This window comes from Oreochromis niloticus, linkage group LG19 (genome assembly GCF_001858045.2).
Source record: "Oreochromis niloticus isolate F11D_XX linkage group LG19, O_niloticus_UMD_NMBU, whole genome shotgun sequence".
Taxonomy (NCBI): domain Eukaryota; kingdom Metazoa; phylum Chordata; class Actinopteri; order Cichliformes; family Cichlidae; genus Oreochromis; species Oreochromis niloticus.
In genome coordinates, this window is record NC_031983.2 from 11,693,704 (window position 1) to 11,712,155 (window position 18,452).

Here is an 18,452-nt window from a genome sequence, read left to right on the forward strand (position 1 = left end):
TTTCTCCTTTGCTCTTTCTGCCTCTGCTAATCAAAATGTTGTGAAAAATATATTTTACCAGGAAACTGAGAATATTCGGCTGTCAACCATGAATTCCAGTGGGAAAGGTAACGTAGCACAAATGCATGTTTTCGTTGTTCAGCTAACAGGAGTAAAATTAGCTTAAACGCTACTATGAAACTCGATGCCAGGCATTTAAGGAAGCTCTAAGCATGATACGTGAACGCTGTATTAATGAAGCTGTAGCTCTAAAAACAATTTACAAAGCTAAATCAACATCTAACATTGTCATGATTTTGTTAACAGGGTCTGCTGATTCAACTCACCTTGCTGCCAGGTAATCATACTTTGTCACGCCATCTGGTTTTTTAGTTTAAAACGCTAACGCTACAAACTGAAAAGGATAACGGTAACATGAAACCAGAGCTGCTTCGTACTAAAACGACCGTAACTCTGTTGCAGCCAAGAAGAATCAAAAGCAAACTGTTTCCCTCCTTATGATTAGGAGTTCAGTGAGTAAATGTAATGACCAAAGTAAGTTATTTGGTCACATCGTTAGGATTGATCTCTACCAGGGCTGTAATTTGTATGGATTAGGAAGCACCCAGGCTCACAAACTCTGTTGGTGTAATCTGTTTGTGAAAATAAATTTCTTAACCGTATGCAGCACATTTATGGAGCAGTAAAATAAAAATGAGCTAATGCAATAATGCACACAGGCTATTGTTCAAGCTTCCCAAATCGAAAAGTGTAAGGCAAAAGTCTGTGAATAGCAATGCTCTTAGATTTCCATGCTGGGCTAAATTTTTTTCTGCTTAAATTTCTGTGTCAGTCAGGATTGTCATGAGCAGTCAAAATGGTTGCAACTGAACCTACTTAAAAGTATTTGTCTTGTTTCTGAAAACATCAGTTAAGCATAAATGAATCACTAACATCATGTTTGTGGTGTTGTTGCTGGTACGGTGTGTTGCTAATGAGGTCTTTGCCACTTTGACTGTTATTTTGATGCTTTTGGAAAGACAATAGTTATAGTTAAAACAACCATGTAGTAAATTAGCAGCTGCTCTTTTTAACAGTGTTTAACTCTTGCCATCTTCACCTTAAATATCTTGCTTTATGTTGTGTTATTTTCTGGGCTTAAAGCAGTGAGAGCGACTCCATTAAAGTCTTTGTCCGAGTGCGACCTCTGACCCGGGACACTGGGCTGACCACAGATGGCGATCAGAAGCTGTGTCTCTCTGTCACTTCACCAAACACCATCCGTCTGCTCTCAAAACCAGAACCGCGAACCTTCACCTATGATCATGTTGCTGACATGGACACCACACAGGTTTGATGCACATTATTGATTATTCTGTTAGAAAAATGTCACTGTTAAAATTAAGTGTCTAAATATAACTAGACTGATCTGAGATGTAGCTTTTATGGCTAAAAAAGTAATTTAACCTTTTTCCAGGATGCTGTATTTTCCAGTGTGGCCAAGAATATTGTTGAGTCGTGCATGAATGGATATAACGGTACAATATTTGCCTAGTAAGTGATCTTCCCATTCTTTACTTCATAAAATCAATTTATGGCACAGCCAGTCTTCAGTGTGCTTAATGTGGATTACCCATTTGGTTCCTTATTGGTCTCCTCTTTTGCAGTGGACAAACAGGCTCTGGAAAAACCTTCACCATGCTTGGTGCGGCTTCTGTAATATCACTTACATTTTAGAATAAATATGATCGAACAATCATATAACCTAAAATAATTTTTCTCTCTTTTGCTTCAGGGCCATCCGAGCTGGATAATTTCACAGATGATCTAAGGGGGGTCATTCCTCGAAGTTTTGAGTACCTGTTTTTTCTCATCAACAGGGAAGTGGAAAGGGTGAGCTCTAACATTTTATTATCTTGAAAGACATAAACCTATTGTTCAAATTTGTTCTTTAAATGAAGTTTTCACTTCTTCTCCCCTCCCCCTCCCCAACAGTCTTCTCAGTCCAAGAGTTTCCTCTGCAAATGTTCATTTATTGAGATATACAATGAACAAATTTATGACCTTCTGGACACGGCCTCAGCCAGCCTTTTTCTCAGGGAGAACATCAAGAAAGGCGTGTTTGTTGAGGGAGTCGTGGAGAAGTTTGTGAACTCAGCGGCTGAAGCGTACCAGGTATAAAGTCCCAGTTTGTTGTGACTGATGGTTCTTATGTTTACTGTCTAACCAATTAGAGTGCATGAAACCTTTATATTCTTGTATGTGAATTATCCAGTTTCATAAAAACAAAAAACAAGCTGTGGGACTGTATAGAATATGTGTTTTAAACCATTTAGGTGCTCTCTATGGGCTGGCGCAATCGACGTGTGGCCTCTACCTCGATGAATCGCGAGTCTTCGAGATCCCACGCAGTGTTCACTATGACTTTGGAGTCCAAGGAGTCCATCAATGAAGTGGTGAACATCCGAATGTCTCAGCTGAACCTGGTTGATCTGGCAGGGTCCGAGAGGCAGAAAGACACACACACAGAGGGTTCGAGATTGAAGGTGAAGGCTTTGTGTTTTAATGCCTTCACACTATTGGACCTACATTGTTTTCTGGTCTCTAAAAGCTGCTGTCTGCTCTGCTTCTGTTGCTCAGGAGGCCAGCAGTATCAATCGCTCCCTCATGTGCCTTGGCCAGGTGATCATGGCGCTGGTGGACGTGTCTAATGGGAAGAATCGCCACATCTGCTACAGGGATTCAAAGCTCACCTTTCTGCTCAGGGTATGTGTAGATGCAAATTCGGGAGGATGTAGCATGGAAATAATAGCAGAGGAATTGCAGACATGCGCCACGGTCAGGGATTATTGTTGCAGTGCTTGATTTTTAAGGTTTTCTCTCTTTATTTTAGGTCTTAACTTGCAAATGTGATTTCCTAGGTTGTAGAGTATGGATTGCAGTGAATATATGAGATTTTTAAAATTTCACAGTGTAATTTCTGGGGAATTATATGTGAAATTATGTTCAGAGATATTAACAAATCTATTGTCACTGTAATTTCAGGATTCTCTTGGAGGGAATGCCAAGACTTACATCATAGCCAACGTCCACCCTGGTTCAAAGTGTTTTGGAGAAACATTGTCCACCCTGCAGTTTGCCCAGAGAGCAAAGTTGATCAAAAATAAGGTATAACTCATAGGAGCCAAATACTTAATTAAAATGAATTAACAAGTGTGTCTTGATTTCTCGCTACAGTTTTTTTTTTTTTCTTCCTATCTATGTATAATTATTGTGCCTTGCCAGGCTGTCATCAATGAAGACACACAGGGAAATGTGAAGCAGCTGCAGGCTGAAGTGAAGAAGCTAAAGGAGCAGCTTGCACAGGCGCTCACATCTCAGGGAGTGGACTATGGGAGAGACGTAGCACCAGGAGGACCTGAACTTCACATGGGTAACAATGAATCAAACATATGTTAATGTTCAGCCCGTTAACAACCTGTTTAAACCGTTTTAGAGTTCAGCATAGACTAAGTTTTTGTTTTTTGTGTTTTTTTAAACAAATGTAATTCTAGCCAATCCAGGCTCATCCATCGAGACTCATCATGATGTCTCATATAAAGCAAAGTTTATGTCTGCTGTTCGTCTGTGGAAGAAACAAGATGAGGAAAAAAAGGCAAGATGAGGCTTTTATTTGTTTATTTTGCCACTTATTTTAAAAACCTATAGTGAAACTTACAGTTACGTTTGATTGTTCTCAGGCGCTACTCACCAAGGTGGCCCAACTAGAGGAGGCCTGGGCGCAAAAAGACAAGTTTATCCATTCCAGCCGAATGATTGTCAGGTTTCGAGAAGACCACATCTCTCGCTTGGAGAAAAAACTGAAGGCAGGGGAAAACTCGCTGTCAGACAAGGACTCTCAGGCTCTGATTGATCAGCTGAAAGAAGAGATTAAGATCTTGAAGGATCAGGTAAAAATGTCAGCCCACTGGTTAAATTAAAGGCTTTGAAACTATATCTGCATATTGTATAGATGCAAGCTGTAGGAGAAACTAAAGTCAAAAGACACTCCAGTGGTATATATATTTTTCTTCATACAACATCATGGCAAAAGCTGGGTTACATGTGCCATAATTAATTTCTCACTTTCTTCACCACCACACTTTTTAATTATTTTTTTTAAAACACACTTCTGCCTTGAACAAGGTTGAACATCACCCAAAGATGACTCGCTACGCTGCGGAGAATTACAGCCTCAGAGAGGAGAACCGTCAGCTACGGTCGCTTGAATCAGTGGTGAAAGCTCAAGAAGTTGCAGCTCAAGTTGCTGTTGAGATTGAAGAGGCCTTTCAGAAAGCTGTGGAGTCAGAGAGACCAACAGAAAGTAAGATTGCCATCCAAAAATTGGAGAATTATGCTTGAAAAACTGTGAATTATAATATACTGTTGTTTTTAATTATCACTTGTTGCTCCACAGCTTCAGAAGTCTCTTCAGCCTCTGTGGCTACAGATACCACCTCGGCAGCGACAATTGAGAAACTCAATGCCAAGCTCCTTCAGAAACAGTCAGACCTGACAGGCGCCCTTCAGGCTTTTGAAGAGTACAAAGATGTCACCAAGTAAGAGTTAAAGAGGTTCTTTAATATAAATCTGATGTTAACATCCCTTCTACCTCTTGTAGAAGAGGTATCATATATGAAAACACAGCTCAGCTTTAATTTCTGTGTCAAAAATGTATTTAAAAATATTTTTAATATGTATTATTTAAATCACAAGTATTCCACCCTAAACTTCACAAAGCTTAAAGTGGTGCTTTGTGTTTCAGGAAGCAGATGGCTCAGCTCGAGTCTGAGAAACGATACCTTGAGAAGTCCAACAAACATTTGGAGAAGATTCTGGAAGCTACAAATGCTTATAACAAACAGGAGGTTTCTGAACTGAACCGAATTCATGTTGAAACTCTAAAGGTTAGTCGTTGCAGAAATGACTATATAACTATAAGGTAACATTAGGTCCAATCTCTATTTAGGATTATGAAAAAATGAATTGGGCTTCAATAATGAAATATCTATTGTACCAGATTCTCAGCACGCCCACCAGAGGATACAACTTGCGGTCCCGCCTCGTGCCACTCTCCAGCCCGGAGCACCTGAATGGGACGGACAATAATGAAGACGGCATTTGGTCGGAGCAGCCTCCATCAGACATGACTGAGATGGCCCTGACGGAGGAACTGCGTCAAGTGCAGGTAAAGCAGTGTGGATTTTTGTCTGCACATACTATGCAAACAAAATGACCGCATAAAGTCCACTTATTGTGTTAAACTTTTTCTGATTTGTCATCAGGATCAAGCTAGCCGCATCCAGGCGCAGTTGAATGAAGAGGAGCTGAAGAACAGCAAGCTGCTGCAAGAAATCGCCAAACTTGAGGAACAGGTGGCTGTGATAACTCAAGAAACTGACCACAAGGACGAGGTAGAAATTTTTAATTTGCATGAAAAATTGGAAAATGTCCTTTAAAAAACAAAACAATTCCCTGTCCTGATTTCCTGATTATTTACACTGTTGTACAGCAACTTTCTACTGAAAGAAATAACTGGAATAAAGATCAACTCGGTCTGCAAGAAACTATTAACAACCTGCAACAGAGCCTTCAGTCTGAACAGCAAGCTGCAGAAGGTTGGTCTGTGATGTTTCTACTGATTGCATGAACTTGTGCTCATCTTAAGAAATGTAAGAACTTTTGACTTTAGCCAGCGATGGGAAAAGTTTGCCACGGTCCTTTTGCACTTCTTTCAGTTCTGAGGAGCGAGATCCGTGACCTGCGCTTGGTGCTGCAGTCGTCCGATAAGGAGCTGGCCTCTGTGAAGAACAAGCTAATAGACAGTCAGAGTGAGCAGCAGAGAGAGATGAGTCAGCTCTCCAACAGTCTGATCAGCACACAGCTCCAACTTGACAAAGTCCAGTAAGCATGAGTCTAATACTGGGGTGGACAACATTTTTTTTTTTTTTTTTTTTTCTTTTCTTAGAGAGCCATGCTGTGTAGAACCACATGTAGAACAACTGAATTGAAGTTGATGAAAATGATGCTGAATTATGGAAAGTCTGTTTAAAACAAATCTGTGTTGATGTTGTTTCAAAAGCAAGAACTTTCAATTCAGTTTAGGATTGTGTTAATACTGATAAATGTGCCTTCTCCATAAATTCATTATAATGGTGCTGTGTGTTACAAAACTGTGTGACATTTAGCTTTATGGGAACATCTTTCAGTTAAGACTATCAAATCAACTCACGTTAAACATGTAGTTGAAGGAAAATGTGTGTGGCCATCACCAGAGAGCTGTAACGGTTCATTACAGAAAACAGTTTGCCCAGTTCCCTCTGTTTGAATCCAGTTAAATAGCAGAAAAGCAGCCAATAAAGTAGAGGGGGCTGGATTCAAGTGGTTCTTATTTTTACAGTGCTGTGGCCTCATTAGTATGTTGATGTGTTCATGTGCCAACATCTTCATTCCAGGCTGGAGTGGGAGCAGCTTCTGGAGCAGCATCGGACACTTCAGGATTCGTTTGACCAGCTTCAAGCTGAGGCCAAGTTTGAGGCTGATCAGTCAAGACAGCAGCTGGATGACAGGCAGAAGGAGATCGACGAACTGAAAGCCGAGATCATGGTGAGTGAACTCAGAGGGTTTACAAGAGCTTTGTCTGAAAATGTAGCCATGATGTTTATTTTCTATCCTTGATTTTTATTTTTTATTTATTTATTTTACTGTAGAAATTGAATAATTCTCTGCAAACTGAGCAGGCGCACACAAACACCTTAGTCTCCCAGTTAAAGGAAAACAAAGAAAGTACATCAAAGTAAGTTCTGCACAGTTAAAACTTTCAATCTTTTTTTGTCTCCTAAAATGTTAAATTACTACATTAACATGGGTCGCTTTCATATCCTTCAGGGAACTTCTTGAAACAGTGGAGCAGAATACACAACTCAAAAAACAAGTCTCAGACTTGATAACACAAAATCAACAACAGGTCAGTCTTGAGAACAAGGTGTATCTCTGCAAATAAAATAACTGTCATAAAAGTATTTGCAGCCTAATCGTTAAACCTGCTTGTTTCATTTTCATTTCAAAGGCGTCCACTCTTGCTGATCTTGAACAAAATCTTACCTCGGCCAAGGAAAGCATAAAAAGCTTGGAACAGAAGACTGAACAGGACAAGGTAAGCCTCGTATCTTTAATTCCTCAAATATGGCTTCTGTATTTCTACTGCCCTTCTAAAAAGTGCTTGTAATGTTTTACAGGATGTTGTTTTAGACCTTATTAACCAAACCAGAGACCTCCGCAGTGAGCTGAGCCAGAAGGACCAGACCATTGTCCATCTTACTGAAGATATCAGAGACCTCACTGTAATCTTATTCCTACTTTATCCTTATACTGTTTGCTGTAGTTACCCTTTACGTTACACAACCATTTTATAGTGCATTTTTCATACAGTTAATCTCATTGCTCTTCCAGGCCAAATGCAACGCTGCATGCTGTGAAAGGGACAACATCAAGGAGCAAAACTGTAAGATGCAGGAAGAAATCTGTGACCTGAAAGAAACTTTAGACAGGAGGGTGGCATCCAACAAAATAGAGGTAATGAAACGACTGTAAATGAATTTGTGGTGTTTTGTAGATTCATCACAAGTAATTAAGAGCAAAAAATAGAGTTAAATGATACGAATTGTATATATTGTGTGTCTTCAGGTTGAGGTTTTGCAGGAGGAGATTGTTTATGCCACTGAGGAGGTTGAAAGGCTTACTAAAGTCTTAGATGAGCAAAACAGCCTCCTGCAGGCATCTCAAGCGCAAACAGCCAAGAAGGATGTCATTATACAGAATCTGCAGCAGAAGGTAAAGTTTTTTTTATTTTATTTTGTTTATTTATTCATTTAAGTCAATCAAATAACACATCAACGTTACTAATTTCCCTAATTTCTACCTTTTACCAGCTGCAACGACAGCAAGAAGCTGTCGAGAAAACTATCAGGAATGGAGCTTTCCAGCCACCCGTTGAGCCGACAGTAACGCCTAAATCGTTTCCTCGGGTAAAACCTGCTTATGTTTTTAAATACCATTTTAAGTTTTTAACATCTACCTGGTCATTGGTGCCCAAATTTAGCTTAACATCCAACCGTGGCTTACCCAAATTGAGAAGCTGCAAGTCATGGCTCAGTGGTCTCATGGTTAACATGTTCACCTTGCACATGAAAGATCTCTAGTGCGACACCAGAAGAAGACACAAAAACCAAACTTCAGGGTGTCACAAGCTGAAGTTAAGTAGAGGCTTGTGTCAGAAAGTGTAAAATCTTTGCCTATCAAGCATGTGTGCTTGTTTAACCAAACCCTAGCCCTAACATACCTGGTGAACGTGAAGAAGTTAAATATCCCTTCATAAATTTATGTTTTAAATTTGCAGTTAAGAACATAGCATATACAAACTTTCTTGTTTATTTCTTTTTTCCCCTCTTTTTTTTTTTAATTTAAGACACCCCGTACCCCCGGAAGTTTCAACAGGGACCTGAGCCAGGTGCTGGAAATCCAGGAGCGGGAGCTAGAGAATAGACGCTCTTCCATGATGACCATGGAAATTCTTTTATCAGAGCTGAATGCTGAGAGAGCTGCCAAAAATGAGGAAATCGAACGGCTTAAGGTATATTTATATTTGTGGAAAAATTAATGAATCTATAATCTTTCATAATTAGACTGATTTATATCAAGTAGCTTTGTTTTTGCAGTTTAGAATAAGTTCTTTTTGTAGTTCTTATTGAAGTTGCTGTAATTATATATTTTTTATTAGCATTTTTCAATAAATGCTTGTCATGAATGGATCTTATTTGAATATATACAACATTCATATTCTGTATTGCCTTTCTCCCAGACGCAGCTCAGTGAGAAAGAGATGGTTCGAATGGAGATCCAGGCTTTGCTTGATAAGTTTTACACTAAGCAGAACCAGATGACCCAAAATGGAAATAATAATGGGTTGAGTATCTTGAAGATTATGCAATCCTCAGGCCACCAATAATGAAAAACTATGAATAAAATAAATAATGCTGCCTTGCATGTGTTTCAGTGAAGAGTTGAATGAAGCCTTCAAGCACTCCATTCTTAAAGAGCTAGACGAGGAGAGAGCAGAGAAGGTCTGCATCTGTTCTTCTGCTTTAAAATTCTATCATTAATGAAGTTACCGATAATTATTCATTTCCTGTTTCTCTTGTATTTATTAACAGAGCAAAATGATGCAGAAGCTTTCAGAAACTCAAAAAAAGTAAGCATCTGCATGGATTGGTGTCATCAGATCGATCTGTTTGCTCTTGCATAATGCTTCACACCTTTTTTTATGCTTCAGATTTTACAGCTGGCTCTGTTTTCTTTTCCCTTCTCTGCGATTAGATTGCAGGCGCAGGAGTCTATGTTGGTTCAGTCTCAGACCTGCATTCAAGAGCTCACCACTGAGCTGAGGAACCGTTGTCTAGAGCTGAGAGAGACGAACCAGAGGGTAGTGGAGGAAGAGAAATTCATCCAGGTAAAAATCATGTGCAAAGATTGTGCTATGCATAGCTGTCTCATTTTACACCTGGAACACTGGGTCCAGATTTACAGAGACAATATAGTATTTTTTAAGACCAATACTGTTGCCAACAGAGTTGTTGTTGTTGTTTTGTTTTGTTTTTCTAACATTTGTTATGTGTAGTTATTTATGAGTCCTTAAAGTGCAGTTTTAAAATAATCTTATTTTATTGTCACTTTGAATTGGGGATTACTCCTTTATGCTCTGCCTGACTCTGCTCTGATCAGCTGGTTGATTCTGGATCTTCCCTGTGTTATTAACAGGGAAGTTCAGGGTGTTTCTCCCCTCTCTTCTTTACCCTTATACATTTTCATTTATTGGCTCTTATAAATGCCGATACGGATTTAGGTAAACAGCCGGTATCAGCCAATATATTGCTATGGGTCGGGGTCTAGCATATTGCACATTTGTGAACCTACAGGTGGCTTTTGTGACTTCTGCAACTTTTTGTGCTTTCTTACAGGAGATTGAGGTTCTCCGTAAACAGAACATTAAGCTGTCTGAGGAGAATGGAAAACTTGTGGGACACAAGAATCACAAACAGAGGATTGAGTATCTCGTTAAGCTTAAAAAGGACAACACAAAACTTCAGGAGGTAACTATGTTCTCCTCTAAGATTAAAGAAGGCTTTTTTAGGTGAATTCTGATAACTCATGACATCAATCAAATTTGTGCATTTCTTTGTTTTCAAGGAAAACGAAAAGCTCAGAACGGAGATTAGCTTAATGCGAGAGAACACTGGATGTCCACCGCTGGAGATAAACCTCTGATTGATACTTGTTTGAACAGTCAAATCTTCTTCTTTCTTTCTTTCTTTTTTTTTAAATATAAGTTGTTGTTTTTTTTCTGTCATGATGTGTTATTCTACTTCTGTTTTTTGATTGAGGTTTTTTTGGACTTTGACACTGTGCTGTGACAAAACCTGTTAGTGCAGGTCCACCTTTTCTTGGTCCTGTTAGGTTAGATTGATATCACATTGTTCTCTGGTTATGGAGTTGTGTTCACATTTTGTCGGTGTGTATGCTTGGTGCTGTGTTGTATGACTGAAGATATGAATTTTGTACATGGCATTGTTAGTTGCAGTTTTACCATTGTACTGGTGTATATCCAATGAATTTCTTTTTCTTTTATTTTTTTAGCACAATGAACTTTAAAAAAAAATAATACTGCAATTAAATTTTTTCTCTTTTCTAAGTTTGAATGTCAGTATTTCGGAGCCTGATCCAAATGTTTTATTTTATCTGAATAACAGCAGGAAGCCCCAAAATCATCCTTGTTAAACCTACGAATGTCATGGCCCAATTGAATATAAAGAATTTCTGCACCTCCCCAAAACTTCAATCAGAAATCTGATTAACACAAATGAAAATGAAGTATCTTCTCTTTGGCTTCACAGATTCATTTTTATCCTCTTTTAATTTTAATCAAGTATGTCTTTAGATATACAACATCCAAGCTAGTTAGCTTTCGGTGGTTTAAAAAAAGATAGTGGAGATCACCTAAACAGGTAAGTCATAATTGATAGCAATTTCTCTGATTTTGTTCTTTAATATAGAAATATTTTATTTGGTTGCTATCATTATTGTGACAAATTCGTATACAATAATTAGGGATTCTTGCCTAGTTTCACGTACCAAAGTTATTACAGTTAACTAAAATGTTTTCATTTGTAAGTCATGTAAAAACAAACCAAGAGCAGAAAAATTAACATACTCGTATTATAATAATAATAAAAAAAATTAAAATGAAGCGGAAATTAAAAAAAAATACAATAATACTATGACTAGTACAGTATTAACTATAACAATTTTGGTTACCCTGTTCGTGGTGTATCTTCTGTGTTTATAAAGTTCATTTAAAAAACAGACAGAGATAGGTAGACTTGCAATTTTTATTCCAACCGCCAGTGGGAGACGTCAGAGCTCCGTCTGCCACCCGCGCTTTCGTCTTCATGTTACCCGCTATCACAGCAAAGTGAAAAAAATACAATTACTGGCGAAAAATGAAGAAAATTTTTACCGCTGAACAAATATCGGACTGGTTCACTTCAGGGACCAGGTTTGCGAACATTAAACTCACAGAAGAAGTGGCTGAGAGGAAGTCAGATGATGAACCATCGTCGAAAGAGAGCAGGTATAAAGGTTTAGTTAGCGTAAACGTGGTTGACCCTAAGCTAACTAGCATGCTAGCATGGTACAGCTCTGCATTCAGGTGTTAGACACTTAAATATTTTAGAAAAATTAATGGCGTATGATTTTGTCGTTGTTGATAGATTTAGCTGCTCAAAGTGATACCGTTAAATTGCTTTTAACTTATCAAGTGTTTTAAGTCGTTGGCGGACATATACAACATGTCTCCGCTTGACAGCAAGCATGGAAAGTGAAGTTCAAGTAGAAGAAATCACATTGCAGGCATGCTTAAATGTCACCGTAATGGGTAAATGCGTAATGACCAAAATTAACACAAATTATTTCGGAGCTGTAGATCTGGGTTTTGAAAACAAACGGGGGGAATATTTTAATGGTTTAATCCATACAGCTGCACGTTTTTGGTTATGAAAAGTCTGACATGGACCAGAAAACTGTACTCTGCAAATAATGCCACAAACAGGTCCCCACCACAGACGCAAGCACGACAAACCTCTTCTACCACCTATACAATAATCGCATGAGAGAGTTTACAGATGAGAAGCAAAAAAGAGCCCTCAGGTTCTCAAAATAAACCTTAGACTTAAATGTTAGAACAGACTTTTCCCCGCAGCACGCCATATAATAAGCTCTTACAAAGAAAATGGCGGCCGTTACAGCTTGTGTCTAAAAATATATATAGTTATATTGAATTGGTCAAAACACTTGACTCCAGGTACACGACGCCCAGCTGAAAACACTTCACACTAGTCGAGTTGCCCGAGATGTCTTTTAAGTTCTCAAGAAGCCTGGTAATGAACTAGTCATTTGATTCAGGTGTACTGACCCAGGGTGATATCTCAGACCTGCCGGACACCGGCCCTTGAGGCCTGGAGTTCCCCACCACTGACCTAATGTTATAAGGGTGGATGTTGTTGATGTGGGTCTGCTAAATAGTCCCCACATTTTCTTACCATGTTGTTTGATGCAGGACATCTAAAACAGACAAGTGAAAAATTTTGTCTTTGCATGTTTTTCTTTATTTTAAGGTTTTTATTACCGGTGAATGATCAAAAATTAATGGTTAGATTATCAGTGTTGATCCGACTGAGGCCTTCACTAATGCAAACTGAATTATAGTAAATCTTATTTTAATGGGTTTTTTTTATTTATAAAGGACGTTCTTTAGTCAAGGCAACAACTTAATAATATTTTTTTTGTCCAATAGTATATTCATAAGCTAAATGGAAAACATACTATTTATTACCATTTACATGTTGATCTGTTTTTCAAGTTGGTTGATTGAGTTTAATGACCATCAAATAGTGCATCGCTACACTTCTTCCTGAAGGGTGTCTTAACTGTAGCACAGAACAATAGCTGCTGTTTGTCAAGGGATTTAGGACTCCCAAAAGGAAGTTAAACACTGATACACAAGAACAATGACAAAAACAAGTCCTACACAAATCAAGGTGAGTTCTCCCTAATCTATATAAAATGTTTAGTTCAATGTCTTTTTATTTTTCAGTCTGAAACATTTACATTAAAGAGTGCTCACTCAAATTTCCAGGGTTTTTCCTGCATATAAAATGTTTGCCACCCCAAGAGGTTTTGGCCAGCAATAACAGGAAAGTTGACTGACTTGTGTTAGATAAGGTAACATGGAGTCTTTACATTTTTGCATTAACTATATGTGAGCCAGTCATGTTTTTACACATGTATTCACTCCAAAAGCTGAACATTTTGAGCTCTTAATGAGCTACCACAAATTGACCAGCTCAGTCAGTTTGTCACTTACCCAAAAGCCAAAAAGGCATCTAGTGCTTTTACTATTAAAAGGTTCTCCAGGTTCTTGACATCTCTGAAATGCATCTCCAGCTGTACAATTGAAGGTTTAAAATAAGGAGTAACTAAACAACTCAGGCTGTGAAGTAGGGATAAGAATTAGTTATTGCCATTAAACATTTGAGTACATATAACACCTAGCCTAGTGCTATTCCACGTTTTGGTAAAGCTATTGAAATGTCTATATCTAAGACGCATATTGCGATTTGGTCTTCATGTTGTTGGTTGCAGATGGTTAAAGAGTTGTCCTTTCACAGTGTGGTGCTGTAAGCACCTTTGGACCTGAGAGGTACTGGATAATAATATGGAAGGTCCCAGTCCCTGTGGGCTGTGAATGAACCGGAGTGCCGCATGACCCGATCCACGTATCCAGAGACCGTTGGGATCTCTTCCCTTGGATGGTCACCACAGTTGGGGACTGTGGGTGTGACAAACCCCTGCTTCATTTTGTACCGGCTGGTCCAAGCCTCCATGGGTTGGAACTGCACCGGCTGCACTGAGAGGTCATCCTCTTCATCGTATTCCTTTTGGCTCAGGAAGTCCTTTAGTATTTGCTTAAACACAGATGCCAGCTCCCAGGGTCGTATGTTGTTAGTGGCAAGCACCTCCCGAAACCTGTGGAAACATACAACATTATAGTTAATTAAACAGTTCTTGGAGGGGTTTTTTTCTCATTTCCTCATCATTTATTCCTTCTTGTTTCCTTTGCCCTCTGTCCTCTGGTCTCTGACTTGAAAATCAGTCACACTAAGCCACGTTGAAATATGTCTCTGTTCCTAAAAACACAGTATCACTGTAGTTTATGAAATAGGCGCACACTCTTATCTGGTTATTATTCTTTCTGCTGAAGGGGTTGGTGGTAAAGTTTGACCTCTTACACTAGAGACAATGGACATGAAATCTACTCAAGTTTTGAAAAGCTTTGACAGAGATGTTATTTCTGTATTATGACTTTTGTCTTCATAGCAACAGCCGTGTAGACAGGTGTAGCCATTGTGCCCTCACTCAGAGGATTTAGATTCCACATTTTATTGCCTTAACATTAGCATGGAGCCAGAATTTACCTCCATGCTTGTTAACCTTACCTAACTAAGGTTAACAAGGTAGCAGTTTCATAAACTGTACAGATTCAGTGAAAATACATACATATCGACTAATTAGTACTTGTTAACAAATTAAGTGCCAGATTTGCTAAACAGGTCAAAATAGCGGGTGTAAATGACTCTCAGAGTTGTGGGTTTGCTTGTGATGTAAATATTCGCTTCCCTATATTTTGTGCCTTGAGAAAGGAACTCTCAGAAATGCATATGCAATAGAGTCAGTCCAAAAGAATCTCTGAGTCACTCTAACAAGCAATCTTGTCACTGCGCTATCTTTGTAAATACTCATAAAACTTTAGCACTCACTGCTGGGAGGGTCTGTACCTTAACAAAGGCACAAGGTAATAACAGCACAAACATGTTGAAGAGGATCAGTTTAGTAACTTTCAGTAGTGGATGAGCCCTAACAGATTCCAGCTCTAGCTGTCCAACCTGTCAATTATTGAGACCACACCCCTAACTTGGTTATCCAGATGGTTATAAACAAATTCAGCCCACTCAGAGGTCTTATAAAGGGGAAACTAGCTGTAGATGCTTTATAATGTTGCTAAGTTAAATTTAAATGGGAGCCTTTAGGGAATGATTTCCCTTTGGAGCCATACTCAAGTGGCAACTACAGGAACTGACACTGTCCCGTGCTGGCAGTACAAGACTACAGCATGGTCTACAAATGTACAACCATGTTGGTCCCATAAGATGCAAGGAGAGGAATTGAGTATCTACAAACTAAGAAATAATATTTCCGCCAGCATGGTGTCAGCCTGCTAATGTGAAGTTTCTGTGCTTCACCTAAAATATTGGACCTGTGTGCTTTTATCTGCTTTCTCTCACAGTTTCAAAAAATGACATATCTGGGACAACAGCGAAGATTTTTGTAAATGATAAAAGCATAATAACACATCTTATTAAATATGTTTTTCTTGGCTAAGATGTTATGTAAGCACACAGTAGTGACCTAGTAGAGAGTTTTTTATGGGGAAAATGTAAGTAGGTCACAGTGCTCAACCATGTCTAACAGCTACTTCTTCTTTTTTCCATACTGGATAACAGAGACGAGTGGCAACCCCGGCAGCCTGGCTTCACTCACCCTTACAGGGCGTCCTTCACCTTCACATGTTAACACCCTGTATCGCCTGTGTCTGTGACAATAACACATAATGGCTTTCTTGGCAGCTCGCCCTAGCTCCCTTTCCCTTTGGGTCTTCTCTGCTTTGCCTGCTGTCAGGCCCTGTTGATGCAGTAGCAGCTAGTATTTGTTGACAGCTTACTAATGTGAGGACAGAAGAAGACATGGGTACTACTAAACACCTGGAGAGGACGGTGGCTGCTTGGATAGATGGGATCTGGGCACATAAGTACTCCAGCTGTTGTAGTTCTGATGAGGGGATGAGGGTCCGCAACCTGGGATACTTTTGAAACCAGTGGAGACCCAGAGCGCTGTGAGCCATCCTGTGCTCACGCTCCAGTTCTCTCGCCAGCCGCTCACGCTCTTCCACATGCCACAGGAGCTCTGTGATCAGCATGCGGCTGGGTAACCCCCCTGAGATTTTCAGAGATGGTGTTTCATCCTGAGCCTGCACTCTTGTCTCATGCGACCATTTCATCCAGCTGAACAGAGGCATGGCACTCACAGCACGCTGTCTTTAAAAACTGAAGACATTAGAATTATTAGTTATCTTTAGCATCAAGATAGGATTTCCACAACACAACAGAATCATAATAATCATCTGAATTACTGGAATAGATGTTGCTTTAAATAGATTTCTATAACAGTTGCACCTGCAAATAACAGGATGGCATAACAGCAAGTGAGGAACTGCACAAGTCAGGCAGATGAGGAAAAAACACTAATGTAAGGCAGGGAAAAGAAAACTCTTCTCTGAAACCCTTTAGAAAAAAATATTGGGGTTTTCCCCTCTTTATTAAAAATGTTTGTGGGTACCAAAGAGGTTTTGGTCTTCCCTTAAAGGAAAATATAATACACTGTGATTACATTTTCAAAAAAAAAAAACTTTTGGGGGATTTAACACGCTCTAATATAAAATAATTTTTTTGCTAATTAAATGGCTCCCAAAACAGGATCCATTTCTTTTAAGTAAGATAACAGACTTGCCTTAACTGTTACCCCAGTTATCACCTCCCAAAATGTGTATTTCAAGTCAAAATTAACCACTAAATGGAGGAATTTTTTTTGCAAATGGAAATGCTAATTGTCAAAAATCTTGCAGTTGTACTGAAATGGGTTTGAGCATTCAGATTGAATGAGAATTATTTGATTAGAATGTTTTATTAATTTTATGTGGTAAATCTAGTTTATGACTGAAATCTAGTCTGTAACTCTCTGTGACGTTTTAATAATTCTGAATTTAAGCTTGACATTGAAAAATAATCATCCCATGGCTATTCTGTCCTTGGATCCCTGCCTGATGGCTACTTTGATTTCAAGGCCGATGTCCCAGGTGTGCGTATTTGGCCCTTGTATTCAAGCTGATAGATCAGCTGAGTTTCCACCTGGGATTCAGATGGATTAAACTGCCTGTGGGGTCAGAGGTCAGCCATACAGAAAACCTTAAGGGTTTTCGCTTATTAAGCTACAAATCAGCTCTTCAGATTTGCTTCCTAATTGTAAAAAAATAGTTATCACAATAATATCTGGATGAATAAGAAAGGAAAGAAATGTACTTACTGGTGAAACGGCACTGCTGACGCTTGTCTGAGCTTTTTAGAAACTGGGCAAAGAAGAGCTTTTCACAGAGTAGAGCCTCCAGCGTCTTGTCTCCATGGATCCGTCTGTGCAAACTTAACTCCTCTCACTGTTGACTACGTCCGGCAGCAATCCTACCCTTGCTTTGTTGTTGCAAGTGTTTTCGTTTTTGTCTGTAGTTTTTTGTCTTGTCCTCTCACTGCGCCTGTCATACAGACTTTTTCCAGGAGAGTTAGTCACACGCACACGGCTAACTGACTAAGAGCTGTCACTTCTCTTCTCCTTTCACCCCACTCTCCTCTGTGCAGTGTGCAGCTTTTGTTGTAGGGTCAGCTGCTTTGTAGCTTGCACGAAACGTGTGCATTGGAGAGAAAGAGAGAGGACGAGGGTGCGTGTGTGCGCACAAGTCGTGGGTGTGCATTTGAGCTCCTAGTACTGTCAGGGTTTTTGTCTGCTGTTGTGGTAAAATCCTCCCCTCGCTAAGAGTGCAGGAGGCACACATGCATAAACACACACACACACAACCGGGAATGCTCCTCAGGCTGCAGCGCTGTGGGCCTGGTCAAGCTGACAGGGGGAAATTAGAGAAGATCCAAAAACTTAGTTAGAAATTGCATTAAGTAGTGAAATGGGCAGAGAACTTTCTTTTAGAAAATGTGTATTTAAAAACATAAAATATCTGAGGTTTAAGAATCTGTGAGTTTAACTGAGTAACTGATTTATGTGAACCATGTTATGTTTAGTTATACAGTTTGAATTGATACATTTTTTATTTTATTTTATTACTATACTTAAGCCTTTTTCTTTAAAAAACAGTTGTTTGAACAGTGATTACCACATATAAAGAATGGGAGCATTTTCCTGTTCATTTTGTTTTTTATGTTTTTGTTTTCAAGATGATGGTGAGAAAAATGCTGCACCGTCTAGCATTATATTTAACCTCACAGTTCCTGTAATGATCTGAAATTAATTCTTACACTGAAAGGAAACTGTTTACAAATGCATGTATTGTCTTTGTGTTGTGAGGGACATTGAGGTATAAAGGTTGAAACTGAAAGCTTAAACATTGAAGTCTTTTTGTCCAAAACGGCTAATTGTATCTGATA

At 39.1% G+C, this 18,452-nt stretch overlaps 4 protein-coding genes across 6 annotated transcripts in view; 2 read left to right on the forward strand and 2 right to left on the reverse strand.

The window, feature by feature from the left end:
- tacc3 (transforming, acidic coiled-coil containing protein 3) overlaps positions 1-360 on the reverse strand; it is a 9,735-nt gene extending 9,375 nt beyond the window's left edge. Inside the window, exon 1 of the mRNA XM_025901152.1 lies at positions 327-360. Coding sequence (XP_025756937.1) covers positions 327-345 — 19 coding nt within the window. The 5' untranslated portion in view covers positions 346-360. The remainder of the gene's footprint in view (positions 1-326) is intronic.
- kif15 (kinesin family member 15) overlaps positions 1-10,765 on the forward strand; it is a 10,905-nt gene extending 140 nt beyond the window's left edge. The window contains exons 1-35 of one of the 2 annotated variants that reach the window (XM_025901151.1): positions 1-107; positions 307-337; positions 1,147-1,330; positions 1,457-1,533; positions 1,647-1,684; positions 1,775-1,872; positions 1,975-2,154; positions 2,316-2,525; positions 2,620-2,745; positions 3,025-3,147; positions 3,265-3,412; positions 3,534-3,634; positions 3,720-3,929; positions 4,165-4,342; positions 4,436-4,577; positions 4,784-4,925; positions 5,039-5,206; positions 5,304-5,432; positions 5,531-5,636; positions 5,757-5,922; positions 6,474-6,624; positions 6,729-6,814; positions 6,907-6,985; positions 7,088-7,174; positions 7,257-7,361; positions 7,471-7,593; positions 7,705-7,851; positions 7,950-8,045; positions 8,486-8,650; positions 8,879-8,982; positions 9,074-9,140; positions 9,231-9,268; positions 9,394-9,526; positions 10,035-10,166; positions 10,264-10,765. The exon at positions 1-107 is cut by the window's left edge and continues 140 nt beyond it. In XM_025901151.1, the coding sequence (XP_025756936.1) occupies positions 89-107; positions 307-337; positions 1,147-1,330; positions 1,457-1,533; positions 1,647-1,684; positions 1,775-1,872; positions 1,975-2,154; positions 2,316-2,525; positions 2,620-2,745; positions 3,025-3,147; positions 3,265-3,412; positions 3,534-3,634; positions 3,720-3,929; positions 4,165-4,342; positions 4,436-4,577; positions 4,784-4,925; positions 5,039-5,206; positions 5,304-5,432; positions 5,531-5,636; positions 5,757-5,922; positions 6,474-6,624; positions 6,729-6,814; positions 6,907-6,985; positions 7,088-7,174; positions 7,257-7,361; positions 7,471-7,593; positions 7,705-7,851; positions 7,950-8,045; positions 8,486-8,650; positions 8,879-8,982; positions 9,074-9,140; positions 9,231-9,268; positions 9,394-9,526; positions 10,035-10,166; positions 10,264-10,341 (4,167 nt within the window). In that variant the 5' untranslated portion in view covers positions 1-88 and the 3' untranslated portion in view covers positions 10,342-10,765. Of the gene's footprint in view, positions 108-306; positions 338-1,143; positions 1,331-1,456; positions 1,534-1,646; positions 1,685-1,774; positions 1,873-1,974; positions 2,155-2,315; positions 2,526-2,619; positions 2,746-3,024; positions 3,148-3,264; positions 3,413-3,533; positions 3,635-3,719; positions 3,930-4,164; positions 4,343-4,435; positions 4,578-4,783; positions 4,926-5,038; positions 5,207-5,303; positions 5,433-5,530; positions 5,637-5,756; positions 5,923-6,473; positions 6,625-6,728; positions 6,815-6,906; positions 6,986-7,087; positions 7,175-7,256; positions 7,362-7,470; positions 7,594-7,704; positions 7,852-7,949; positions 8,046-8,485; positions 8,651-8,878; positions 8,983-9,073; positions 9,141-9,230; positions 9,269-9,393; positions 9,527-10,034; positions 10,167-10,263 lie in introns of both variants that reach the window. The other variant, XM_005477023.4, reaches the window with a different exon arrangement.
- A 685-nt stretch (positions 10,766-11,450) lies between these two features.
- The window catches only part of tdrd9 (tudor domain containing 9), a 28,274-nt gene continuing 21,272 nt past the window's right edge, over positions 11,451-18,452 (forward strand). The window contains exon 1 of one of the 2 annotated variants that reach the window (XM_005477025.4): positions 11,451-11,704. In XM_005477025.4, the coding sequence (XP_005477082.1) occupies positions 11,574-11,704 (131 nt within the window). In that variant the 5' untranslated portion in view covers positions 11,451-11,573. The remainder of the gene's footprint in view (positions 11,705-18,452) is intronic. The other variant, XM_003453093.5, reaches the window with a different exon arrangement.
- Positions 11,721-17,700, reverse strand: rd3l (RD3 like). The gene is made up of 3 exons (XM_005477024.4): positions 17,329-17,700; positions 15,951-16,292; positions 11,721-14,157 (listed from the first exon to the last, which is right to left on the reverse strand). Exons 2-3 carry the CDS (start codon positions 16,262-16,264, stop codon positions 13,794-13,796), a joined length of 678 nt encoding a protein of 225 aa, XP_005477081.1. The 5' UTR covers positions 16,265-16,292; positions 17,329-17,700; the 3' UTR covers positions 11,721-13,793.